Below are 26,784 nucleotides of genomic sequence, written 5' to 3'. Positions count from 1 at the left end.
ATTGATCAATTTATTATGCCACTCAAACTTGTAACGTGAACGCTTATAAACATGACAACGCCACACTCCTTTTAAAGCAAAAACGAAAAAATATTTAATCTCCTCTAAAAAATTTGTTTAATTATCATTTTCAAAGCCGGTGTGACTTAGTAAACAATCCCAATTTTAGAGTCAATTATAATATTTTCAATTAAAAAAATTACTTTTTGATAGATCCATAAATCATATTTTCTCTTCTCGAGCTAGTGGTGATTTTGAATTTTCAGAAGAGATATAAAAGTGGACTTAAATGTCGAAATACATATTACGAAATATAAATCCAAATCCACACATATAAATTAAAAATGATAATAAGAATGGATGTTTACTCGTGAAAGTGTATCATAAGATTGAATCCAGAAATCGAAATGTACTCCGAATAGTAGCCGGCGATGGGCATGAGCTATGGCAATGGCATGGTCATCATGCATTAATTTGCGCATACCCAACCAAAATATACTAGGCAATATCTGTACATACGAATACGACATTCCGCCACTTTTCACTGCTCGTTTTCACCGCAACAACGACTCAGTGATTTTGGAGAGGTAAAACACGGAGAAGGCGAAAATAGCAGCACAGACAACACAACAGATGTACAGAAAATGTAGAGGCCTTAGGCCACCTGCAACGTGCCCCGCGGGTGGCTCGTATCTTGTCCAGCCAAGACGAGATGGCGGCGAGACGCGTTGCAGCGCCCCGTCTCGTCCCGGTCTCACCGAGACGCCCGTCCCACCGAGATTAAGCCGAAGGGGTCCCATCGCCGCATATTGAAGATGCTCCGCGCTCACTTTGACCGAGTCGACAGAGAGGTCAAAAAATTCTGCGGCATCTACAAGAACGAAATGGCTCATTACCAAAGCGGAGCCACGGGAGCCGACATTCTGAGATCGGCTTTGTGAGTCTATTTCGACGACACCGGCAAAGAATTCAGACATGTCGATGTTTGGGAGGCCCTCAAAGACGAGGGAAGGTGGACCGGCAGTGTCCGGTCCAGCTCGGGCTCGACCTCGAAGCCACGAAGCACACGGCGGGCGGCCAATACTCGTCTAGTGGGGGCGGTTCGGGCAGCGCCACACAAGAGGTTGCCTCGCAGGAGGTTGAGGGTACGGCGGACGATGCTGGGGGGTGCTCCCGTGGGCGCTGTCGGCCGCAAGGGACCAAGGCGGCAAAGGCGGCTAGAGGGAGGAGGGGCCGAGGCGAATCAAGCCAGGCGGGCTCCCAAGGGCCGCCCTCCTCCTTAATGTCCATGTACTTCACTGCCACGATGACGGACACTTACCGCATGACGCCTGCCCAATTTCAAGTCCATCATGCCGGCATTGTGTATCTGGCGGGACAACTTGGTATTCGGCCTCCACTGCCTCCCTCGGGAAATATTTACCGGCGGAGTAGTTTTTATAATTTCTATAAAATTGTATTTCAAATTATGTCTTTTTTATTTATTTTGCCACGAATTTAATTATGTATTTTTTTTAAGATTTTAAGTTGTAATTTTATTTTATTTAATGAAGTGTGTTTTTATTAATTGAATTTGTTGGAAATAAAAATAAAAAATGAAATTGAATGAATAGTTAAGGGATGAGATGGTTAAGAGACGGATAAGAGATGGAGGGTTGTAGGTTTTGTCTCTTAGTTAAGAGATGAAGTGAAAAGTACAGTGTGATCCATGAATAGTTAAGAGATGAGACGGATAAGAGACAACGTTGTTGTAATTTTATTTTATTTAATGAAGTGTGTTTTTATTTTTAAATTGATCTTTTCTTTCTTGACATTTGTGGAGGTTGTGAAATTAAGAATGACATATCAATTCCTCACTATTGAGATATACTGTAACTGAAATGATGATTATAAAAATCGTGAACCCTTTTATGAGGGCCCTTTAGTTTCCTCTTTATTTGAGTATTGACACCTGAAATAATCCTTTCATTTTCATGGATTTAATATTGTCTATATTGAAACAATTGCATTTAATAAAAAGTCTAAAACTTTATAAATCTAAGAATTTAATTCGACAAAATAAAAGCACAAGAATATATTAAAATATGGGACTTAATTCAATGCACAATTGTATTAAAACAATTTATGTCTAATATTCCATATTTTTACTCTTAAAAATTATTATTTTAGAAAATATTTTACTGACGCCGTGTGCGGTCGAATATTCTAACTGAAGAAAGCAGGATTAATATTATTTCAATTGCATTCACCTGTATATATTTGCCAGAAATCTTCTCTTAAAAATACGTAATTAATTTCAATAAAACAAACTCATTAAATTTAATCACCCAGTCGTCGTCATCGAATCGATACGTAATTTGTGAACACCGTTTCACTTTTGACGTTATTTATTACATTTGGAAACCAACCAAAAAAATTAATTAAGAAGAAAAAGAAAGAGTGATAGAGTCCATATTTAGAAGCACAACCAACCACCAAATGAGGTTTTAGAGATTAGTCTCCATTTCCATTTCCATTTCCATTTCCATTTCCGTTTTGATTTTGATTTTCAATTTCTGGGGATAGCTGTAGAAGAGGTCTCACTCACTGTACTTTCCTGCATATTTCTTCTTCGATACTACCATAATCCAATCCTTTGTCATCTTCCATCACTTCGGTCAAATTCACAGCCATTAATTTCTCATCCTCTTTCCTTTCACTCTTCAAAACGTCTTCTTCCTCTTTCTTGGAAGACTAGATAGAGGGAGATAGATATATTTATCCTTTTCTCTCTGTAAAGTGCATCTGATCCAATCATCTCTCCTTTTTTGGGCTTTCCCGTTCGAGGAAGAAGAAGAAGAAGAAGAAGAGGGTTTATCGTCAAGGTCTGGACCAGGCGATTTTATGTCGGCAAGTTTTGATTTGGTTGCTGTGTTTGGGTCTCCATCGTCGAACCTCTGTTTCTCCTCTTCTTCTTCGCTCTTCTCTGCTCACTGCATGCGCGAATCCCTCTGCTGTTCACCTCAGCAGAGCGCTCTCTCTCTTGTCCCAACTGTTTCGATGCGTTTGAGGCCCAAAAGGTATTTTCTTCTCTCCCTCTTTAAACCCTAGGGGTTTTCCCTCTTTCTCTCTCTTGTTCAATTGCTGGGTTTTATGAGCCAGATCTGTTCATTTGATGCATGTTTGTTCAATTAATTTTGTATGTTAAAATCAATTTGATAAATAAATTAAGGATTGTTTGTGTTCTTTATTGGCAGGACTAGTTCTGGAGTTCAGTGTTTTGGGGGTTATCACATAAACCGGTTCAATCTCTTCTTGTTCTTGCGAGGGCCTCTCACTTAACAATTTCTCTAATTAATCCCCTTTAAAAAGTTTTGTTAGACTGCGGCTACCGATTTTTCTGTTTTAGAGTTTACAATTTTGAGGGTGTTCTTGTTGAGGGGCAAGGTTTTGGTAGGTGATTATCAGAGAAAGGGTGAAAAAATGGCAGAGCCGCGAAAATCAATTTCTTCAAACCGTGAGAACCTAAGTAGAAAGCCGAGAGTGAAGCCTCCTCCCTCCAAACCTATGCGCCGAGTGAGAATCGTCTGCAATGACCCTTACGCTACCGATTCCTCCGACGACGAGGCGGTGGTGAAGCGAGTCAAGCGCATTGTCCGGGAAGTCTGCTTCCCGATAGGCGGCTCTGCTTCGAAAACCCCTGATTTGGAGAGCTCTTCAATTCAGGAGAGTAGCAGCAGCGAGAGGAGGCTGAGCTCTACTTTGGGGAAATACAGAGGCGTGCGCCAGCGCAAATGGGGGAAATGGGCGGCTGAGATCCGCGACCCGGTGAAGCAGAAGAGGGTGTGGCTCGGCACCTACAACACGGCCGAGGAGGCGTCCGACGCCTATGAGCGCAAGCGGTTGGAATTCGATGCTCTGACCGGCAATGCCGATGGCAAGACTGTTTTCACTATGGTTGTTGCTACTGATCAGCAGCTCACTGACGCTGTCTCCGCCTCCGAGGATTCCAGTGGGAGCGTCATCTCGCTGACCTCACACGCATCGCAAAACTCCTCCAGCTCGGACTTGGCCGTGGAGGCGGGCAAGTTTGAGGATGCTCTCGATGAGGTGATGGACGACGAGCTGGCCGCGTTGGCAAGGATTGGGGAGGAGATTGAGCTTGAATTCGAGCTCGACTCGCTTATGATGGCGGACGACCCGTTGGATGATATTGTGTTTGGTCTGAATGATCTCCCGATATGCGGATTTGATGCTGGTGATCGGGCTGGGGCGTTGCCGGATTTCAGCTTCGATTTTAACTGTGTGGAGGCGGTGTCGTGGATGGACGAGGCAGCGGGTCCGGTGATGGGCGGAGCAGCGGCGCCCCTCAATATAGCATGCCCATAAGTTTTGCAGCTAGTAATAGTAGTATTATTAGTAGGTTAATATAAGCAAGAGGCGTTTTTAAGTTAATTTTGAAATGAGTTTTTGAGGATTATGTGAGGTTGAAGGTGTGCCCTTTGGGTTTTCTTGTAGCCGTCCAAAGGCACATTGAGATCGAGTTGTGTTTGTTGAATTTCTACCAAGTCTCGCTTTTTTTTTTATCTAAATTTGAGGTGTAATGAAACTTGATATGTTGTTATGAGTTGCAGTGTTGTTTTGATTTGATTTTGATGGGACTGAATATTAGTGTTGTTGCAATTGTGAAAAAGCTGTGCAAGTTGATTTAGTTGTGGTGGCCTTACTGTTTAGGCTGCTACACACTTTATTGACTTTTTATTTATTTATTCCAACTGCATTTAAGTTTTGCATTTTAATTTGACATTATTCACTTGTTTCACTCTCTTTTGATTACGAGAACGTATAGTAGTACTCCCTCCGTCTCGGACTACTTGCACATTTCCTTTTCGGCACAGAGATTAAGGAATGAGTGTATAGCAAAGTCAACAATTGCGGCTGTAGGTGATAATTTTTACTAAAAATGGAAAGAGTGCAAATAACTTGGAACGCTCAGAAAGGAAATAAGTGCAAGTAGTCTGGGACGGAGGGAGTATTAGAATTGTTTTTACAATTATCGACACCTATTTACTGTTTGAAAATGTTACATTGTCTAAGTTGTGATCAAGAAATAAGTAAATCCTGATGTATAATATTTTAAGACCAATTTAGTTCAGAAGGAGGTTATTTTGAGATTTAGTTCATAGCCCTGAACTAAAAAAAAACGCTATAAACAAAAAGATTTTCAAATGATTTTCGTGCTTTTATTTCTATCCTTGTATTTTTAATTTAATAGGAGTAGTTAGAGATATGTTTACTAATTATGCTTTAGGATTTAGTTAATTTTTTACTATGATTGTTCTTTGATATAGTCTTTATATGCCGAGACGGTGAGACCGGCTTTAATTTGATAAAACTTACAAAAGTTACTATTATTGTTCATTAAAGTTAAAATTGGTCAATGTAATGCGCATTGAGCAACGAAGAAAACAAGTATCACTCTAATTTTCTTCACACATGACATCAATTTCAAGATTTTTAGTTCAATTTAATTATTTTAGTATGCCGACATTTTGGAAATATCTGGGAAATGTTCCCTACTGTTTCAGCACCAACTGTTTTTAGATCTTTGACAAACTAATTTTGGATTATCTATAACCTTTTTTTATTGTCTTATAAACCAACGCAAATCTCCTAGATCAACAAATTTTACTGTACAATGATCAAGTAGAAATCATAACTAAATTTATAATGCGAGTGAAGTGAATTGTGTGGTATCACATCTATATAAAATTTATATGTATGTTTGAAAAGAATTCTGATGGAATTTGTATGGCTCATGCACTTGTCTATTTTTCGGAAATAAGTAAGTACTTTTTGGGTCGATTTTATGGCTTTATATATTTATGATTAATAATCTCGTAATATATAAGTTGTGATATTTGATGAAATTGTGGTTTCACCTAAAGTAAGAGGAAAAATAAATAATGAGCTCCGTGCTTTGTTATTGGTAATTAAGAATAATGATAATGGGTGGGTTTGGAACATGTGTTGGTCGACACATGTTTTTCTAGATACAGAAAAGTGGTGGTTGAAATTTTAAAGAAATATCAACCAAGAGAAAAGTAAAACTTAATTCCACCGTCTTCGATTTGATTGCTGACTTTATTCTCATAGATTACAACCTCACTACACATATTTAATTTGTTCAGTTATTAACGACTAATTCCTCCTACCAAATTCTCCTTTTTCTTCTTCCTATTTTGTAGGCGAATTGGTGTTTTGTTGACAAAAAATGCATATTATATGACTCATCTACCCTATAATTAGCATTCATCAATAGTAGTACTACTTATTTAGGAGTTATTGATTCACAATTAAGTTTTTTTAGACTTGAGTTAGAATTTAAAGCGCGATTCACCCAAAATAGGGAAAAGTATTCCCTAAATTGATAAAAAGACAAATAATAATGAAGAAAGCTGTAAACCAAAGTATGAGCTGAGATTGCTTTTGCTCTCTGGCAGTCCAATTTATTTTAAGATAAAAGTAGCTAGTGCAATTTCTACTTAAGGAAAAAAGTTAAAAATAAATGCTAGTGCATTATCTTAAAAAATTGGAAAAAAGAAACTACTATTGCATTCACAAAAGTTCTTTATAAAAACCCTTTAAAATAGTTCTATTTATGAATAAACACTTATCCTCTCCCACGTTTAATTGAATAAAGAATTGACACGTTTTTCTTCTTCTGAAAACTACACGGCTCATTACCTGAATAAATAACCTTACAACAGAGTAACAAGTTTTGAATCATGTGATACTTTAGAGTTAATAATCCATCAATTGGTGTAGATGGTTTTGGTAAATTGTAAGATGATTAAACATGGTAAATTGGTTATTAAGTATACGAATATAAATAGAATTGAACTCGATCGGAAGGGTTATTTTGGAAGAGAAGCTCCTATACCAAAGACATCTAAGGTTTTAGCCTGTGTTTTAGGAATCATATCAGACCGACTAGTGCATGTCTAGTCTGTTTTGGACATCAAAACTCTCAACGTTGAATTGGTTATGAACCAAAAAAATGGATGGTTTTACAATTATTTGTTTAACAAACGAACTAAGGTACCAATGTGGTCTTTGATTCAAATAAGTAATGAGAGTAAAAGAGATTATTATTAAATAACTTGTAAATTTGTTGAAAATTTAATGGTATTAAGATTTAATATTTGTATTTTATGATATTTCAGCTCAACTAGTGATCAGATTGGTGTAATCGGTTGAACCGTGAACCAATATTGCGTGAATTTGCTTAACGATTCGATTTTGAAAACTGCTAGTTTAACAAATTCACAAAGAAGCATGATAATCTTATAAAGCATAAATGATAACAAAGAAAAGAAAACATAAAAATAGAAGAAATGTAAGGATCTAAAACTTGAAATTTGATCATTGTGGAGTGAGGCCCGTAATGAGTAACGGGCCTATACAATGACGAATATCTGTAAATTGGTTTATTAATATGAAAAACTCTTGGAATTGATAGTTGAAGAATTAATCATTCGTTGAAAATTAATCAAAACATAATCTTCCTTTGCCGTTGAAATATGAAATTGAGTTGTGATAGGAAAGGATCCCGCGGCAAGAAGCTGATCGGCGCGCACAAGAGGACATCGGGGAGGTACTCCACTGAAATTTGGGATCCACATCAGAAGAGACGAATTTGGCTGGGCACTTTCACCTCCGCGGAAGAGGCCTCGCTGGTTTATCTCGCTGCCAAGCGCCAGATTCAGGAACAGTCCAGACCCACAGATGAAACAATCAACTGCATTTCTAGCGAGAAAACCCCGGATGAGAGCGGTGGCGCCGCCGTGAGAGAGGACGTTTCCGGCGACAAGGACATGCCGGAGTGGAAAATAGGGTTTCTTTGCGGCGTGGAAATTGTTGATCGGAATGGATTTCTAGTTGGGGAATTCAGCAAGGTGGATGATCTCAGCATTTCCACAGCGGCCGACGGCGTCGTTTTGGCTGATTAAGTTTGATCTCGACGCACCAGTTGTTACTTGTAACGCATCTCACGCACTCTGTAAATAATCATCTTTTCAGCGTTTTCGTTTTCAATTTTGTATGAATAGAATAGTATGATTTCCATTGTCAAAATGAAAAAACTAAGCCTAACGAAATTGAATAAAGACCAAACCAAAAACGGAAGCCCAAGTTTCGATTTAACTGAGCCATGAGCCATAAATAACTACTCCTTCAGTCCTGTAAAAATAAGGACTTGGCACCGTCACATGTTTTAATACGAAATTGGTGAAGCAAGGAAGATGTAACAAAGGACATAATGCAATAGAGTAGCATAGACGTTCTTGTTTAAATTCAAGCAGAGAAGTAGCAATAGTAAATCTATGCAAGGTCCTCTACCAAATTTACACCCAAAGACATGTTTTTCTTTTCCCTTTATATTTGGCACCAAAGGTCAGATTTGCATCTCGTATTTTACTCATTGGTATTATTGTCATAACTCATAACAGAAAGCTAGCTACAATACCAGGCCGGACAAAGTAAAACTCCCATTTCATGACTTCGTTGGGGAGAATTGACTATGTTACCATAATTCAGACCCTGAACAAGGATTAACGTCGAGGAGGACCACCGTGTTTGTCGTATGATCCCCACGGGCCAGGGCCATATACATCCCCATATGGGCCTGGGTATCTTGTTTCAGGGCTCCCATTCAGCAGTCCATATCCTCCAGCACCTGGGTAAACAATAAATGTCAAGCTCGCAAACAATGTTTTTTAAGGTTTGACCAAGTGTTACAACTTTCATGCGTAATTCTATGCTGCTTCCTGTGTGTGTGAGAGATAGAGAGGTTCATGTGTCGGGCTATATGTGAAACAATTGATTCTTACCCCTCCTGTCAGCACTTGCTTGTTCAGCACGCAGCTTTTCAATTTCTCGAGCCATTGCAATAAGGTTTTTCTCCATGGCTCTATTTTGTTCCGCCAACTCTTCATTTCCTTTCTTCTCATATTCATATACCCTCCTGAATACATGCAGCAGCAGAAGATTCATTCAGAAACCAAATGTATTTCGAAAATTACATCTAGATCGCTTTCGAATTCTCTGGTTATTTTTATGTACAAGTTAAAATTCTCTGTCACCACTTTAGCAGGATAAAGGATTAAATGATAGGGTGATTATTGCAGAATAAATCAAGTATACACCCATTTCATACCTCGCATCAACCAGCTCTTTGCGCATCTTATCAATGTCAGACTTCATGGGAGCTACTTGCTTATTCTCTGATTGTAGCCTACTGATATCCTTTGTCATATTTTGAGCCTGGGAAGATAATTCCTTATTTTGTGAGCTCAATTTCTGTGTGTCCGCCCTTAATTGCACAATCTCTACTCTCAGAGGTTCAGTGGAGCGAAGTTCAGCCTCTAGCTTCATCGCCCTCTCGATCAGTTCCCTTCTTCTGGCCTCTTTATCAGCATGCATTTTCGGGATAACCTGATTCAATCTGTGAATTTCATCTTTCACAGAAGTCAAATCCCTCTGAAGCATCACATTGTCATCAATGACATGTCTATTCTCAGTAAGGAGCCTCTGAATGTCTCTGTGTTGGAACTCAAGTTCCTCTTCCAGTACCGCAGGATGTGGAGGAGGTGGCATTGGCATCCGGTGTGGAAGTGAACGCGGATCTTCATGGGCACCTCGGAAACTATCAGGGTGGTGGGGCATCCGGTTTCTCCCAGCCATAAAGAGGAGACTGCATAAGCCGTTAAGAAGAGTAATAGGTGAACATTTTCACTGGAATTAATGTCAGAAATGACATAAAAATAAAAGAAATGGTTCTGAACTGATTTTCCCACTTACAGATTTGCAAGCACTGTACTACCATCACCTATGAGGCTACAATAAGTAATACTGAATGTTCAAATGTTTTTTTAATAATTTTACAGTGGGTCATTCAAAAATACTCTATCCTGCCTGTACATATCCTCCACAAAATTGACTAAGCCCGAAACTATGACAGGATATGCAATAGTAATAATAATCATTGAAAGAATGAAGATCCAACATCTGCTGAGGAATAAGAAAGATAGTATGTTACGCAAGAATTGAAGGCCAAGAAAGGGAAAAAGGAGAAGCAGAAAGCGTGAGGCTACTAAAATAATGTGCTGCATAATTCTAATCTACATTATTCAGAGATTGCATCTAGGTGTTCACATTTAAAGTGTTTAATAGATATGCAGCAGGAAGCAACGTAACAGACATAAGACATACGAATAGGAAATACATACAAACTGAGTATAGCAATCTCTAAGCTGCATAAAAGGCCAAGGGTACAGTAAGATTTTAGTTATGAGAAGCCATTTTTTATAGCAAGGTTGCATAGTTCCAAGAGAGTTTTACAACATAAAGAAGCAAAGTCACGGCGGAAAGTGAAAGGGATGGGGGCTTAAGCTGGACTTGAAAATTATACTGCCTGCTATCATTTTTGTTGATACATTGTAAACATAACAATTACAATAACCTAGACAAGGACAGGCCCTACTCCAATTGTATTATCCTCTACCTTCCTAATTCTTCCCAGTACGTGATAAAACCTCGAGGTATATTATTATAGGAACTTTATACCGCAAAATTCGAATTCAGGCACAAAAAAACATTACTGCAGTTTCAATTTTGTTTCACATTTCGTTTCAATTCCACTCACTCATTTTAAACATTGTTAAACAGAAACATAAAAAAATCAAGGAATAATCTTAAAAGGCATCAGCAGCTATGCAAATTTCTCAACAGTATAAAAAACTTCCAGGCAAGTCATTATCAACATGAGAAATACAAGCAACAAGAAAAGCAATACGTGAATTTGACAGACGAAACCGTAAGCTCGACGAAGAAAACTAAACCTAGAAAAAAAAAATTGAGACAATTAATAGAATAAAGTTGAGCTATTTCCAGATTTCTCAGATGTAAATTCCGGAAATTCATACCTATGAATTGAAGGGGGTTTAAACGAAATCGAAATTGAAATTGAAATTGTAAATTTGATCGTTTGGGGGTTTCTACTTGCTGCAGCTGAAAGCGGTAGACTCCGATGATGTATTTTGCCCTTTACTCAATATATATACTCTAAAATAAAATTTGAATTCTTAGGACTAATTATTTCATTCATACAAACAAAAATTTATTTTATATTGATACAAAAATTTTAAGTTATCATATAATAATAGTATAAATTACTTCTTTCAAGCTTGTTGTGAAGATCGAGGATCATGTAAAAAGAAAGGTGATTATAATACTGGAAGACCTAAATTATTGATAACGGTAAAAGTTACGAGATAAATAATTGCATGAAGATCAATATAAACAGTAGTAGCATCGAAGTCAAAATGACCGACATATCCTCATATATATTTATAGTAAACAAGTAGTGAATAAATGCGAAAACAACAAAATGCATTGTACATTTATTCTTAAATTGCGAAGATCGCTATTTAATTATTTTAAAATAATTTTATATAATTTATTGTAGAGTTATGGAATAATAAAAATCATTAAAGGAAAACAAATACAGAAATAACAAAATTATATTCCCTCCGTCCCAAAAAAATATGCACTTTGGGTCGGCACATGTTTTAATGTAAAATTGGTGAAGTAAGAGAGAGGTAGAGAAAAAAAGTAAATAAAGTATTGTTAGTGGAGAATGAGTCACACCTCATTAGAGAGAAAAGACTTTCTAAAATTAAAAAATGCATATTCTTGTGGAACAGAATAAAAAGGAAATAATGCATATTCTTGAGGAACGGCGGGAGTATGATATTTATATAATAATTTTTTATAGCAATGATGAATATTTAATATTCCCAAATTATTTTTTGCATAAATTTATAGTAAAGTATTGAAATGATAAAAACAAATAAATAGAAAATATATTAATAAATGGGAAAAGGAAAATCTACACTGCTCTAAAGGAGGAGTTAAACACAAATGATATATAATAAAAATAAACAAGAAAATAATGTATAAACAAATATCAAATCTGAAATGCAGAACACAAAACACAAAAGATAAAATGAGACTAAGAAAATGAGGAAAATATACAAGGAAGAAGTAAAATGCAATGTCCATCGCTTGACCGAAATAGACAGAAGCGGAAGGAAAACTATTTGCGACTGCAATATTACAAGTAGAAGTTAATATGTACGTATAATATATAAATTTAGGGAGATGATCTTTGGTGGGGGTACCATGCCCCCCACCCCTAACGTAACTTCGCTACGTGTAAAAGTAACGTCGTTGGGTTGCATGTCAACTTTTGTACTACCCGTTGATCAGGGGCGGATCTAGAAAAAATTGCCAGTAAGGGCTCCACTAGGGCTTGAGGTGCAGTCGAGCAGAGAAGCGTTGCCGCGTTGGTGTCGCCGTGTCTCTGTGCATCAGGCAGCAACGCTGGTGTCGCCGTGTAGAACAGAGAAGCGGCGTTCCGAGCCTTCGGATGGCGCGGGCGGCGGCTGTCCGCAGCGTCGTGCCTCGCCTCGATAGAGCGATGCGGAGCCGCTGGCGAAGAGACGTTTCAGAGATATTTTGGAATTGGGGATTTTCAGTTTTGCTGCTTTTCTCATTTTTTTTATTTACTTTTTGTTACTGAGTTATTTTGAGTAGTATTTTTTATTTTGGGCTGAAATCAAATTTTTATTTTGGACCTTTTTATGGGCTGAATTTTATTTATACTCACATATCTAACACTTCTTGGGCTGAATTTTATTTATTTCCTGTGATGGGCTTAATTTTCTGTAACTATATATGTATTATTTAACTTTAAAGTCATCTTCTTCCTCACAATAATCATCCACCATTGTTAATGCTCGGCAAATTTGTACTTCTTTCATTAATCTCAACCCTTTCTATTAATTATTTCAAGATAATTTGTTCTACATTAGCATCACCTTAATAAGGGCTTAACATGATTTTTAATTTTTTTTAAAAATTTATAAATAAAAAATAAAAAAATAAAAAAAATAGGTAAGGGCTTAAGCCCTACCCTCTTATAGTGTAGATCCGCCCCTGCCGTTGATCGTTTATGCTCAAATCGTTGTCCTTCTACCTCCGATTTGTCTTTATTGTTTGACTCACATTTGATGTCATATTGTTAGACTTGTAATCGCTGCCGTGTTAATATAACATTCCTCTACTTCCTATTTATCTAGTTTCGAAACATCATCTATGAGGAGGTGCAACAGATAAGCTTTAGTTGTAGCTCCTTAAAGAGGCATCAACCGGTGTCTATGTCACTCGAGCAACATATGGAGAGGTGCATGTCTAAGCCTTAATCTAATTTATATATATTTTTTATAATGAAATGGAATATGATTTTTATTAATTATGAATGTTTACATAATTAAAATAAAAATAACATAATTCAAAGATTGCACAATAACAATTAAATTAAATTAAATTATATAATTGTAATAATGTTTTTTTTTTCTCGCAGGCAACCGTTTTTGTCATTAAAACCGATAGCTCGGATGTTCCGTAGGCAAAAGTTAATGTTGTGAAACGCCTGATTACGAAATCTCTCACAATGAGACCATAAATCAAACATTTTCTATCAATTATTAATATGAAACTTTTTAAAGCAACTAAACTACTATAGCTTTTACTATATGAATTGTTTAATTATCCCCTTTTGGAATAAATTAAATCGATGGTTCAAATGTCAAATATCTGGTGACTGAATAATACAACGAGACCGAATGAAAATATTTTACTCTTATCAATTTAAACTGTGTAATCGCCACAAGTTCTTATCTGCAATTTCAATTTAGCTGGGGTTGAAAATTTTAAGTATCCTCCTCCTATATTAGGCTTCGCTCGTATTGGGCCGGGCTTTAGTTATAGTTATATTTGTATCATAGTCTGCCAACAATTTTTAAAGCATTTCAACTTGTTTTTACTTGTATGTATGTTTATAATGTTTTCACCGATCCCTTAGTAATTATTTTGAATTCAATAGTATAATTAAAATGTTTGACTTTGACCCATAATCAGTTTCTAAACAAAAGCACCAAAGAACAAAATCAGTTTCAAATTGGAATCAGATTCGATTGGCCACAACAACAGATTTAAGGTATCTGATTTCCCCTTTCAAAATTATATTTTAGATCCGCCATTGTCTCAACTAATAATTATTTTTTTCATTTATCACAATTTGGATGTCCCAAAAATATGCTTTTAGTTTTAAGTATTTTACTCTTTAGATTTCATTACACTGCCATCTTTAGTATTTACATTGTTTAAGCAGACGATGCTACATGTATTTTTGTTTCCTAAAACCCAATAATAAAGTCATTATCAGCTTATTAGTTAGTTCCTCTGGAAAAAGTGTACAAAACATTAGAATTTAGAGGCATAAAATGTTGGCTCTAGCTAGGTTGTAAGTTGTAAAGAATAATTTATTAGTTGAATTTGATGTTGAGATTTTAAAATGAGTCCAAATTAATTGGAAGTTATAGGCTGGTTGGGATGATGGGCAAAGTATGGCATTTACTTGGTTTCTATTCATGAAAACAACATTATATTTTGGGCTACTTGTCTTACTTTCGTTCTACCATGTGACTCTCTGTCTCTATTTAGTATTCTTTTCTAATCACAGTTTGATATTTTCTTTTTCTAGTTGAGATGTAAATACATACACTGACACACATAGGAATATATGAGAAATACATTTAACTAGTTCTCTGATTATAAATTTTAATTTATTTTACTTTTTTATATAAGAATTATTAAAATAGTTATAACATTTTGTATCAATCTAATGTTTTTTCTCTATCTTGAATCATTTATCATCAACATTTTTATAAAAAAAATACTTTTAAAAATTCACAATAAAAACTCTACATGGAATATAGTACTGTACCATTAGTAGTGAAATTGTTATTTTTCCCTGTGCATGTGAGAAAATGATGGAGTCGTTTTCAGTTCCATGACTGTGCCATATTTTGATAAACCAATTTTTTCTTCTGAAAATTGAGGTAAGATTTAAAAACGGATAAATTCTAATCTTATTTATCCACTATGGCGAAACATATAGCAAGGTCTTATCTTTTTATTTTTTGTCTTCATCAATATATCCACCTGCATTAATTGGGAATTTATCAACCCAAACCTTTTAGATTCACACCTTTAATTAACTCAATCAATTTGATGCACACGATTTCTAAACATCACAACCACATCCTCTAATTGAGGTGGATATATATGGAACCAATTACGAATTGCGTGTTACCACTTCAACCGTGACCAATTTTATAGATAATAAGATAATTATCACCCCTATTGGTGAATCGTTCTTAATCAATATAGTGGTAGAATCCTCTCTCATCCATTATTTCTACTTTTTTCATATCGTCCAATTTTACCATTTGCCATGAATTTTAAATCTAATTAAATTAAAGTTTGCCTATGACTGAAACTTTTTTCTCATTACACACTATAAAATAAGCTATATATCAAACTGAAATTATAAACGGATCAAAGTTCTGATTATAAGCTACAAATAATCATTTTGGTTATTAGTTATTATAATGCCGATAATTTTTATTTGAGTTATTTAATGTAATATTAGTACAAAGTCTATAGTTGCTTTGGTTGGAATATGAAGAAAATGCCCCGACTTCATTGGCCAATGAAAATGAGCTGTTTTCTTAAAGGAAATTTTGTTATACTATATTTCAATACTTCACATTTTTAATACATGTACTACTACTTAAGAGCATTCGGCAATTATGGTGTTAAATCACTATTATATAATCAATTTTTTTCATTTTCAAATTTTCTTCAAACTTCCTCCTCTATCATAATTTCGCCATGATTAAATATATAGTACTAGTATTCACGCACCCAACCGCCATAATACTCACTTTTTAATGTAGATTAATAGATCAACATGTACTATTATCTCTAATTGTGTGTCACACATACATAAATTGGATTAACAAACAGGAGTACCAATTTTAAGAACAATTTTCGGTCTTCCAAGCTCCAACTATGAAAATCTACGATGAATTCATCATTATTACAAATGAGTTTATGGTATTGGTTTTGAATCACATGCATGGTACTATATCATTGCATTTTCTAAACCATAAAAATTGATTGTACTATTTTCAGATCAACTTTAATTGCACAAAAATTTTAAACGATGTATAATAATGTGTGAAAATGAGGCATCTTGTGTGTGCCTGGACTGGACTACATTTTAAGTTCGTTAAATTCTAGCAAATACTATAAACTCTATCCACATGGACATTGTGTTTACTCTATCTATGTTTACCTAGATAATATATGTATAAAATTATTTTAATACTTTTGGTGGAAGAGGGGACCAAACTCATTCTCAATTTCTAACAGTGTTAGTTACCTACAAATACGTACAACAGAAAAGGAGGCAAATAGTAGCAAAACTGTCTATTTCAAGCGAGAGAGAGAGTGAAGCATATAGATATAGTATAGATTGGAACAACGCCTTAATCCATGCCTAGAGGGGTGGTAGGCCCCACAGAAAATCCAATAATCAGAAATGCAGCCAATCAGCTCTCGCAGTTAGGATTAAGTTTTTATGCCCAGCCAATGGGAGACGATTATCGGTCCCCACATCGGGCCCTTCTAAATCCAATGGGATATAATCATTACCCAATTTTAATACTACTCCATATATTGTGTATGATTATTGTAAGTAAATAATTATAATACAAAAACAAAGACTTTACTCCTATTTGATGTGTTTGTTTGGATATACTTTTAAGGGGAAAAATAGTTGAAGGAGCCATATTTAGAAGTTAATATTCAAAATTTTCGGCTTGAGCTCACAATCAACAGTCACTTACACCTAGATAAATCTAATCTAAACCCTATTCCTTTGAATAGTCATCACATAGAAAATATAGCAAAAAAAATTTGCTATGTTGACATAACTTTTCTAACTAATGAGTCTTAATTATATCCAATCCAACACTGGGATTGTAAACAAATAAAATTAATCTTAACTTTCTACTTAATGCATGGTTCTATCTACCTTGAAGTTTTAGAAAATTTTACAATAGTCACGTACCCATCAAAATAAACCTAGTTAATATCTTGGACTGTTACATCGAGTTCGAATATTCCCCCAGCACAAAACGAGTCAGGCATGAATAAGATTCAATTTTTAATGGATTAGTATATTTATAGTTGCTCAGATAAGTTCTAATTAAAAAATGACATCATGACTTTCTCAGCCCTATCTATTAGTGAAATTTCTCGTGCCAACCAATCATGCAATAGATATGCTGTGAAATTGAGGCATTTCTTGACAGATCAAAGCCACTTATCTTCTCACTTAGTCGTGGACAATAACACCTCCTACATATCCATTCACTGATTCACACTAATCTTCTGATTTTGTAAAAAATCATCTCAAGACATTGAAAACAAAAAGTAATTAAATTCAACATTAATTAATCAGGGTCAAACTCTCACATTGATCAACATCATTTGTATTTTTACTACACATACATACTAGCTAATGGTGATGAATTGATCATAGAGAAATTAACATCACCAACAACTTGTATATCTACTCTAGAACAAAGTCCAAACACTAAAAAGCAACGAAATTTTCTGAATGATTTATTTAACAAAAAAAAAAAACTTCTCCAAAAAGGGCGAAAAGTGCATGCAACAAAAGCCCTACATCATTAAAATAATACTTTACAAAAGTGGATCTCTCTGTGTGTGAGTGTGTGTGTGGGTCAGTGATTAAATAATTGCACTCAGACATCAAACTATCACACCCCCATCTCTCCTTTTTCCCTTCTTCCTTTTCAATCTATTCCAATCCCACACACACACACAACTAGACATATGCAAGAACCAAAACAATCCATGGCTTCCGACACCAAACTAGCCCATGCCGTCGGGGGCAAATCCGTCAGAGCATGCGACAACTGCGTCACAAAACGCGCCCGCTGGTACTGCGCCGCAGACGACGCCTTCCTCTGCGACGCCTGCGACTCCTCCGTGCACTCCGCGAACCCTCTCGCGCGCAGGCACGACAGGGTCCGCCTCAAAATCGCGTCATCGCCGCCTTCAAAGGAAAATGAAATCTCACTTTCATTATGCCCAGGCGGCGATGACACGAGGCCCTCGTGGCACGAGGGTTTCACTAAAAAGGCCCGAACTCCGCGGGGCCAGAAGAAGAAGAAGAAGTTTAACGGCGAATTCGTTAGCAATATCATTCCGCAGCATCTGGTGCCGGAGCAGGAGAATTGCAGCGAGGAGGAGAGCGAGGAGCAGCTGCTTTATCGGGTGCCTGTGTTCGCCGTTGAGAATTATGGAGAAAATAATGCGTTGCGTTGCGCGAAAGTGGAGATGAGTGATTTAGAAGGGATTATTCCGTCGGAATCGGAGTTTGCGGCGGATGTGGAAAGCTTGCTGGGGAAGGGATTGGAGGATGAGGCGTATGAAATGGAGGGGTTGGGGATTATTTTCGACTGCGACGATCACGATGAAGCGTCGTGTTTGAGGATTAAAGCTGAAGATGAGGAGATTGGGGAGAAGGATCGTGATTTTCTTCAGATTGATTTGGGAAGGGAGACTTTTGAGTTGAATTTCGACTACTCGTCTCCGATTAACACATGTGGAGAGGATGAAGAAGATAATAAAGCGGGAATTCGAGAAAAGGATGACTCCGGTAAGGCCTTGTTGAAGCTCGACTACGACCGCGTCATGACGGCTTGGGACCACAAAAGGTCGCCGTGGACGAGCGGGGAGCGACCGGAGCTCACCTCCGGCGACTGGTGGCCTGATTGCTGCACCTTGGTACTCCTAATCCAATCTATCTCAACTATATTTAATTTCAATAATTATGATTTCTATTTTGATATACAACACATTATTCAAACTCTCAATTTACGAAATACACTTCATATTAGAGGTGAAGCGGCTTATCAACTGAGGTGCACTTTGTGATCACAATTATTGTTATTTTAAAATTTATTGATTAAACCTCTTTAATGATATAGTGTTTCATATTTTTGTAATTTGTGATTATTGAACATGTTATGTTATTGAATGTACATACTAATATGAGAGGGAATTGATTAATTTGCAGGGTACAAGCTGGACAATGCATGCATACGGAGAGATGGCGATGAAGAGTGGAGGGGCGGGGGCGGGGGCGGGGGGCGATGGAGGGAGAGAAGCGAGGGTATCGAGGTATAGGGAGAAGCGGCGGACAAGGTTGTTTTCGAAGAAGATAAGGTATGAGGTTCGGAAACTGAATGCGGAAAAGCGGCCGCGAATGAAAGGGAGATTCGTGAAGAGAGAAAGTTTTGCGGCTTCTGCTTTCCCTTTGCTTAATAAATAGGTATATATTCTCACACTTTTAATTAACTACTGACTTGTTTCTGATGGAAACAGTCAGCAGGCTTTTCATGTGAATAATCGATAAAACTAGACATATGTATAATTATAAATGTGTGTTTGTGTTTTAACTAATAATCATATGTAAATGATGGATATTTGTTGCTATGTGTTTGATTTATGTTGAATTCTTGTATGCAATTTCTGTCATTGGTCCGTATGCTGTGTTTTGTTATGCCAATGGGATTCGAAATAGGTACGTTCAGTTGGACTTTACTAGGATTTGGTAATTTCTTAATTTGTATTTGCAGTTTTCGAGGGAAAAACGTGTATAATGTGTTATGAAAGAGTGTTACAGTATGTTAATATTGTTGCGCCATTTACTAACGTAAAGCTCTTTTTATTAGTGCATTTGATATGAAAAAAGCGATTATATACATTTCCACATGTCGTTATTGTTTACAATGATGAAAAATCACTTAATGGATTAGTCACTCAAAGTATACTTATAGGTATATATTTTGAGTTATTAATCTTGTGATAATGGATCCGAGATCATTGTAATTTATATATTAAAAACTCATGGAAACAAGTTCTACCAATTGCATTTATATTTGGTGTTGATTAATTCATATTATATGTACAAATTATTATTTCACTGTACATACTCTATTAAAATTCATAAGGAAACACTCTATTGATGAATATATTTTATTCATGAATGAAAAAAAATATGATCCCAACTTAGGACCAACAATAAATAGGAATAATCTTTGAAATTGTCATAATTAATTCATTTTTTTCAGGTCTCACCTTAAGGAAATGCACCTTCATTTAAGAGTAAATTATAATACCTCCATTCATAAAACGCAGTTTATATTTTGTATCCCAGGAAATATACTCTCAATTTTAAAATACTGGAGTATTGTTTTAAATCTGACAAAACAAATCAGTCAAGGATGAGTTCATGCCTAGTATAGATTTATCTCATCAATCTGAATTAGTTCGTAGTCTTCATGAGTAATTCAAATAATTAATCACTTTAGAGATGCCTATCACAAAGGTACTAATAGTTGTGATAATCAAAATTTTCAAATTAATAGTTTCAAATCAATAGCAATTCCAACCTAGTTCCCATCTTTATAGAGATGTAACCGCACCGAAGTGTAGCATAATAGTACTAGTCAATAACAATAGTCGCGACTTTAATTGACAATGTTTCCCATTTATCAAGTGAAATATTTTCTGGAGTAGAAATAAAAAAGAGGAAAGTATCAAGCATGGTGGCTAGAGTGGCCCTAGAATTAAATTTGAGAAGTGGCATTTTCTCATAATTGATCTCTGCGTGGTTGACATGCACAAGTGGTCCCTTTTTATTACTCTGTTTTTTTAGATATTTAATGCTCATTCCCATTGACATTTTTTACAGTTGAAAAAGACTTGATTTTGATAATTTTGTGACACTCTATTATTGTTTTTCCCATTTCCGAATATGGCTGAGGTGAATTGGTAGTATAAATGAATTTTATCTATTGAAGTGTACTACTATTACTCAAATTTACATAATTTTTATGATGCTATTATCTTCGTTATAGAAGAGTATGTATTTTTTATTAAATATATATTTTAGTGTATAATTGATAAGAAGAGGGATAGAAAAAGTAATTAAAATATCATTAGTGAATAATGAGTCTCATCTCATTGGAGAGAAAAGAATTTTCGAAATTAGAAAACGCACACTCTTGGAAAAAACTTAAATGGAAAGAGTGCATGCGCATGCGCTTGTAGGTGGAGGGAGTAGTATACTCCACTCATCTTTACATATGGATGCTAAACACATTCACTTTCACTAAAATAATTATAGTACAGTACCCCCTTCATCTCACTCAAGATATTCACATTCTTTAATGATATGAGATTTTGTGAGGAATTGTTAGGTAAATTAAGTAGAGAGAAAAAAATATTTGTATCTTTAATGAGGAGTGGAGAGAGAGAGATTTATTTTTAGACATGGAAAATGAACATCTTGAATTAAGCAAACTAAAAAGAAAAGGTGAACATATTAAGTGAGACAGAGAAAATATTATTTATAGTTCATTTTATAGTTCACTATGAACTATAAATAATATTTCCTTCGTCCCACTTAAGATGGGATATCTAGCATTTTTACTGCCCAAATTTTTTTGCATCAATCTTATAATATAGCTTTAAAAAATTCATCTCACCGATTTTGTGCAAAACGCTTTTTGTATGGATGATTGGATGGGATATCTAGCAATTTTACGGCCCAAAACGTTTTGCATCAATCTTTCTGTCACTAGCTTAGGTTTGGCCCATTTTATCAAAAAATGGCCCATATACGAGAAACATTTCTCCTCATCGCTACATATTTATTTCGTTTTTATTATTTAGTATTTTTATTCAAGTTCACGTGCACGATTTGAAAAAATTAACGTAATTTGCACTTTTGGGATTTTAATAAGTTTTTTGTACTTATCGTACCACGTCCAACTAGCTAGTGTACTTATTAAATAATTTGATAAGAGGGCATTCCTTGAAGGAAATGTAGTTGTACTTATTAATTTTCTGATTCTATACTTAATACTAGTGCCATATATAATGAGGTTTCGTGTTTCCACGTAGTTGCCATTTTGTCAACCAGTCTCAATACAATGTTTGCATGACTCTTAATTCCTAAGCTTCATCATATACTAATATTTTATTTTGTGTGTTAATTGATACATTAATTTAAAATAATCGTGAAATAATATATGTATATATATTGAACTAATTACAAGGATTAAAATCTATGGAGTATATTTCTGGTTTAGTTATTGTTGACATTATGATTGTTCAATCAATAATACTTTTAATTTAAATTGTAAAAATCAAATTTGAGTTTGTGAATAGTCGAGTCCATTCTACTACTACTACTACTACTAATTATGACTTATTACCTTTAGGCTAGGAATACAAACGCTTTAATCATCTAATTTATGGGTGCTACAAACTTACAACTTAAGGTATCTTTCTAATCATTAATAATATGTATTTTGTTAATATAGTTATTGAGTTCTATTTCTAGGTGATCAAAGATGCCTTTCAGTCCCATGTGGAGAAGGGAAAACGATGCATTTTTCTGACAACTATAGATAATTAAGCGTTCATAAACTTCCAAGTACAAAAAGAAAAGATTAAATAATTAAGGGGTTGAGTGATGTAATGTTTTATACTATAGTTATTATGATTGTAGCTTCCATTTGATGTAACTAAGCCCTATAAAACCACAACCACCCAAGTGGAAGTGGGTCATTTATAAATAATCAAACACCTATTGATAATGAAAGTGGTTCCCGCCACTTTTTATTTACTCAATTTTATTACTATATTCTTGTTTCAGTTGAAAAAAAGAGACGTACTATACGTTCTCTCGCAACATATATTTATAGCACTAATAAATGAAACTATTGTACAAATTCATTGAACTGCCACGCCTTAATGATTAATTAAGGTAATAAAATATTATAATAAATTAAGTGAATGGAAGTTTATGAGCAGGAATCAATTCAGTTTTAGGAGTTCAAATTTTATCATTATTTATTGGCAGAGATCCGCTGCGGCTTCTTTCCAGCGTTTCCATAGACCCCACATAAAAGTGTCACAGCATCAAAATTAGTCCTAATAAAGAAAACTCAAGATTAATTATAGGCAGCACGAATAATAATTAATAATACTAATCAGTAAAAATAAGATTGTTCTAAATAAGATTGTTCCAAAGAAGCTTTCATTTATTTGTAAACTTGACAATTCCTATAATTACTTACAAGGCTAGACCTATATTTTGTTACTAGTAAATAGTTACTTGTATTTGAAAAAATAAACTTCGAGTATACGTAGAATATGTTGATTTTATTCTGAAAGAGTTTTACATACCTAAGTTGGAGAAAACACCAGTCTACTATAAGAGAATTCATTTAGTCTATAAATCTCACACTAGTTGTTCTTATAATCGATGTGAGACATCGAGTTCGTAACAAAGAGTTAAGCATTGTTTTTCCAACATCTAAAATATGGAAATTGACACAACAACCACTATACTTATAGAATGTTAGCTGATTAGTGAAGCATTGTTGCATATATGAATCAATATCTAACTGCTCTGGTGAAGAAAAGGATCATGGACTGCCAGATTAATATATTCAATTCAATACAATCAAAGCCGTACAATAATTATGTGAACATGCCATGTCTAAGACAACGACTCAACCATTATTTTAAGTTTTTAATTAATTACGAATATGTGGCGTCCCGCTCATGTTAAGGCATTAACTGTGCCCTCACACACAAACACACATTGAAAGGTTTGAATCCGGATTCAATATATAATTTAACATAATTAAAACTGGAATCTCGGTTTCCTTTCACTACATTAAATATAAAGTTTTCTGACTGTTCAGAAGGAAAAATGAATCTAAATTGGTTTGGAAATTTTTCGTGGTTGATGTTGTCATCTAAAATTAATTAATGAAAGAAAAGTTTGAATCTTGAAGGTCGTTTAATTGGTGATCATGTCAAGTTGGGTGGGGAAGTAACAAGTTTGCTTCAATAATGTCGAACAAAGTAATAATTAAATAAATCTGTCAAATCTTAATGAAGTCATACGTATGTTTTTAATTACTTAATTATGCGACGAGCGAACAACGTTTAAAGACCATTCTATTTTAGAACGAGCAAAAGGGCAACTTTTCGATATTTGTAGGATTTCTTTTTTTTAAATGGCTTTAGAATTTAATCAAGAATTAGTATAGACCGATTTGCTAGTATTTAATTATTCCTTCCGTGTTCGAGACAATTATTTTCAGCATGCGATTTAAGAAAATTTGTGTTAAGTGAGTTAAGTAAATAAAAAATGTTGAGTGATGCAGAGAGAATAAAATAAGTTAGAGTAAAATAAGTTAGAAGAAATGTGTTGACTTTTACTAAAAAAGGAAAATTGATTCCACTATTATGTAACGTATCAAAATGGAAAAATGAATCCACTACAGTGGATCCGGGGGAGTATCTCAAAGATCGTGATTATTGATATTAACACATGTCGCAACGGAGATCCTTTCCTTTAATTTCTACATTTAAAAAAATGTTAATGCTTTAATTTTTTCAACTTATGCTAGCTTTAATTAATACTCCAAGAATCAATACATAATCATCAGATTCAGGCAGATTCAAGTCACTAAATATATAGGAAGTACCTCATCTCCTTTCCTTCTTTTTTACCAGACAGATTTAATATTGGCTATATATCTAGACACGGTATCATCAAAATATTAAATATCTCACATCACAATTTATATGAATGAAGATTACTAAATACTAATCCATGCAGTAATAAATATCACTTCTTTATCAAAGCAGTCACATTGAAATGTAGTAGTATACACATAGACTCAAATTTCTAAATAACAACTTCAATCACTATGATAGGAGTAAGAAATAACTGAAATTCCGAAATAGCAACTATGATCTAAAAATACTAGATAGGTTTATTAATGGAATCTAACTCATTCGCTATCAGAAATGTCAATGACTGTAGATAAGTAGGTCTGCAGCAGTGGATTAATTCCCAAACTCAACTCGAGCTCCACCTCACTGAGTCCAGTTTCCGGAACCGTTCCTTTATCAAACAGCATCAAACTCGTCTCGACCGTTTCAACCGAGAACGAGTCATGGCTCGGACCCCTTCTAAATTCCTCACCAATCACCAATTCTTTGCTATCGTCCCACCCCGTGATGGTGAACTTCGCCTCCGCCTCCGCCTCGCTAACATACTCGGCCGCAGCCGAGTCAGCCAGCGAGGCAGATCGTCTGCGGCGGCATCGGGTCCCGGCTGAGCCTTTGGAGACGTGGCGGATGTCGCAGAGGGTCGAGATGAGCTGGGCGCCGCCGAGGACAGCATTGACGGCGGCGTGGCAGCGAGGCCACTCGCCGGAGCTCATCAGGCCGACGGAGCCGTGGATTGGGTTGATGATCCGTCCGCAGGCTTCGTAGAGGAGTGACTTGAAAATATCTGTTGACCAAAAATGTAAAATTAAGTAACTAGTGTTACACCCGTGGGATGTACTAGTATCTATTAATGTGTAAAATTAGTTAGTGGACGTACCGGGGCGGGTAGGGGGTGGGGCGGCGGCGAGGAGGTTGAGGAGGCCGGCGCGGCCGTAGAATTTGGCGAGGAAGAAGGTGGCGTTGGATTGGGATTGGGGTGAGTTGAGCCAGTAGAGGCAAGGTCTGAGGATGCAATCTTCGCTGCAGCCTTTGCGGAGGACTCGGCACCCGTTGCAGCTTAATCTCATTTTTAGAGAGAGAGAGAGAGAGAGAGAGATTTATGAAATGAATATATGGACGGAGATGAGGAGATAGACGGCGGTATTTATTTGCAAAGGGGAGCCACCTAGTGAAGCCAAATTTGTGACTCAAATATATACATTATGTATTTTACTTTGATCCGGTGAGTTAAAAAAATTAATGCTAATATATAGTTTGCAAATCTTCCCTATATATATATATAGGGTAGTGATCTATGGCAAACACCCCTTAACCAAATAACTAGAGAACAAATCATAGCCACAAGATCAAGAAAATCAAGGGCTATTATTAATACATGTAATTTTTGAATTTAAAGGAGAAATTAGTTCCCCTATCACTAATTTACTTCATAATAACAAGGCGGGGGTATAATGGTTATTGCACAAATAAAATTAGGGTTAAACTCTAATTAGTCGCTCATTCCTGAAAATCATTTCTCCCGCTCTTCTATTTTCTTCTCTTCTCTACTCTCTTCTTCTCGTTGAGGGAGGTGGCGGTGGGGCTGTAGAGGAGCGAGAGAGGTTTTTATGGGTGGTGAGGTCGTTGCCGACGGAGGAGCAGGCGGTATCTGAAGCCGCCGGAGGAAATACTACTAATTTAATCAGTTGTACTACTACTAATTTCCAGTTCACTTATCCAACTATCACCGAGGAAATCATGAGTTTTAATTTCCAATTCACTTAACAACAGTAATAGTAATGTATTTTGTTAGAATAATAGTGATGTGTTTTGTAAACAAGAGTGAAGTAAAATCAGAATAAGAGTGATGTGTTTTGTAAACAAGAGTGAAGTAAAATCAGAATAAGAGTGATGTGTTTTGTAAACAAGAGTGAAGTAAAATCAGAATAAGAGTGATGTGTTTTGTAAACAAGAGTGAAGTAAAATCAGAATAAGAGTGATGTGTTTTGTAAACAAGAGTGAAGTAAAATCAGAATAAGAGTGACGTGTTTTGTAAACAAGAGTGAAGTAAAATCAGAATAAGAGTGACGTGTTTTGTAAACAAGAGTGAAGTAAAATAAGAATAAGAGTGACGTGTTTTGTAAACAAGAG

At 35.6% G+C, this 26,784-nt stretch overlaps 4 protein-coding genes across 4 annotated transcripts; 2 read left to right on the top strand and 2 right to left on the bottom strand.

Annotated features, from left to right (window-relative positions):
- Positions 1 to 2,436: 2,436 nt before the first annotated feature.
- Positions 2,437 to 4,629, top strand: LOC121772063 (ethylene-responsive transcription factor ERF118-like). Its single transcript, XM_042169008.1, has 2 exons — positions 2,437 to 3,059; positions 3,237 to 4,629. Exon 2 carries the CDS (start codon positions 3,463 to 3,465, stop codon positions 4,366 to 4,368), a length of 906 nt encoding a protein of 301 aa, XP_042024942.1. The 5' UTR covers positions 2,437 to 3,059; positions 3,237 to 3,462; the 3' UTR covers positions 4,369 to 4,629.
- Positions 4,630 to 8,297: 3,668 nt separating this feature from the next.
- LOC121771014 (protein FLX-like 3) lies at positions 8,298 to 11,280 on the bottom strand. Its single transcript, XM_042167812.1, has 4 exons — positions 10,965 to 11,280; positions 9,197 to 9,733; positions 8,871 to 9,004; positions 8,298 to 8,716 (listed from the first exon to the last, which is right to left on the bottom strand). Exons 2-4 carry the CDS (start codon positions 9,721 to 9,723, stop codon positions 8,592 to 8,594), a joined length of 786 nt encoding a protein of 261 aa, XP_042023746.1. The 5' UTR covers positions 9,724 to 9,733; positions 10,965 to 11,280; the 3' UTR covers positions 8,298 to 8,591.
- Positions 11,281 to 17,754: 6,474 nt separating this feature from the next.
- LOC121772744 (zinc finger protein CONSTANS-LIKE 16-like) lies at positions 17,755 to 19,575 on the top strand. Its single transcript, XM_042169953.1, has 2 exons — positions 17,755 to 18,831; positions 19,124 to 19,575. The coding sequence occupies exons 1-2, from the start codon at positions 17,875 to 17,877 to the stop codon at positions 19,376 to 19,378; spliced, it is 1,212 nt and encodes a 403-aa protein (XP_042025887.1). The 5' UTR covers positions 17,755 to 17,874; the 3' UTR covers positions 19,379 to 19,575.
- A 5,213-nt stretch (positions 19,576 to 24,788) lies between these two features.
- Positions 24,789 to 25,733, bottom strand: LOC121771257 (LOB domain-containing protein 41-like). Its single transcript, XM_042168038.1, has 2 exons — positions 25,532 to 25,733; positions 24,789 to 25,438 (listed from the first exon to the last, which is right to left on the bottom strand). The coding sequence occupies exons 1-2, from the start codon at positions 25,719 to 25,721 to the stop codon at positions 24,933 to 24,935; spliced, it is 696 nt and encodes a 231-aa protein (XP_042023972.1). The 5' UTR covers positions 25,722 to 25,733; the 3' UTR covers positions 24,789 to 24,932.
- Positions 25,734 to 26,784: the final 1,051 nt, after the last annotated feature.

This window comes from Salvia splendens, chromosome 16 (genome assembly GCF_004379255.2).
Source record: "Salvia splendens isolate huo1 chromosome 16, SspV2, whole genome shotgun sequence".
NCBI lineage: Eukaryota > Viridiplantae > Streptophyta > Magnoliopsida > Lamiales > Lamiaceae > Salvia > Salvia splendens.
This window is presented reverse-complemented; position numbering and strand designations above follow the sequence as displayed.

What these genes read in the sequence shown, in the direction of transcription:
- LOC121772063 (XM_042169008.1), top strand. Translation starts at nt 3,463, where the DNA reads ATGGCAGAGCCGCGAAAATCAATTTCTTCAAACCGTGAGAACCTAAGT.
- LOC121771014 (XM_042167812.1), bottom strand. Translation starts at nt 9,723, where the DNA reads ATGGCTGGGAGAAACCGGATGCCCCACCACCCTGATAGTTTCCGAGGT. An exon ending in AAAGAGCTGGTTGATGCGAG is followed by an intron (nt 9,005 to 9,196) that starts GTATGAAATGGG and finishes GCATGTATTCAG; the next exon opens with GAGGGTATATGAATATGAGA. An exon ending in AGCAAGTGCTGACAGGAGGG is followed by an intron (nt 8,717 to 8,870) that starts GTAAGAATCAAT and finishes TTGTTTACCCAG; the next exon opens with GTGCTGGAGGATATGGACTG.
- LOC121772744 (XM_042169953.1), top strand. Translation starts at nt 17,875, where the DNA reads ATGCAAGAACCAAAACAATCCATGGCTTCCGACACCAAACTAGCCCAT. An exon ending in GGCCTGATTGCTGCACCTTG is followed by an intron (nt 18,832 to 19,123) that starts GTACTCCTAATC and finishes ATTAATTTGCAG; the next exon opens with GGTACAAGCTGGACAATGCA.
- LOC121771257 (XM_042168038.1), bottom strand. Translation starts at nt 25,721, where the DNA reads ATGAGATTAAGCTGCAACGGGTGCCGAGTCCTCCGCAAAGGCTGCAGC. An exon ending in CCCACCCCCTACCCGCCCCG is followed by an intron (nt 25,439 to 25,531) that starts GTACGTCCACTA and finishes TTTGGTCAACAG; the next exon opens with ATATTTTCAAGTCACTCCTC.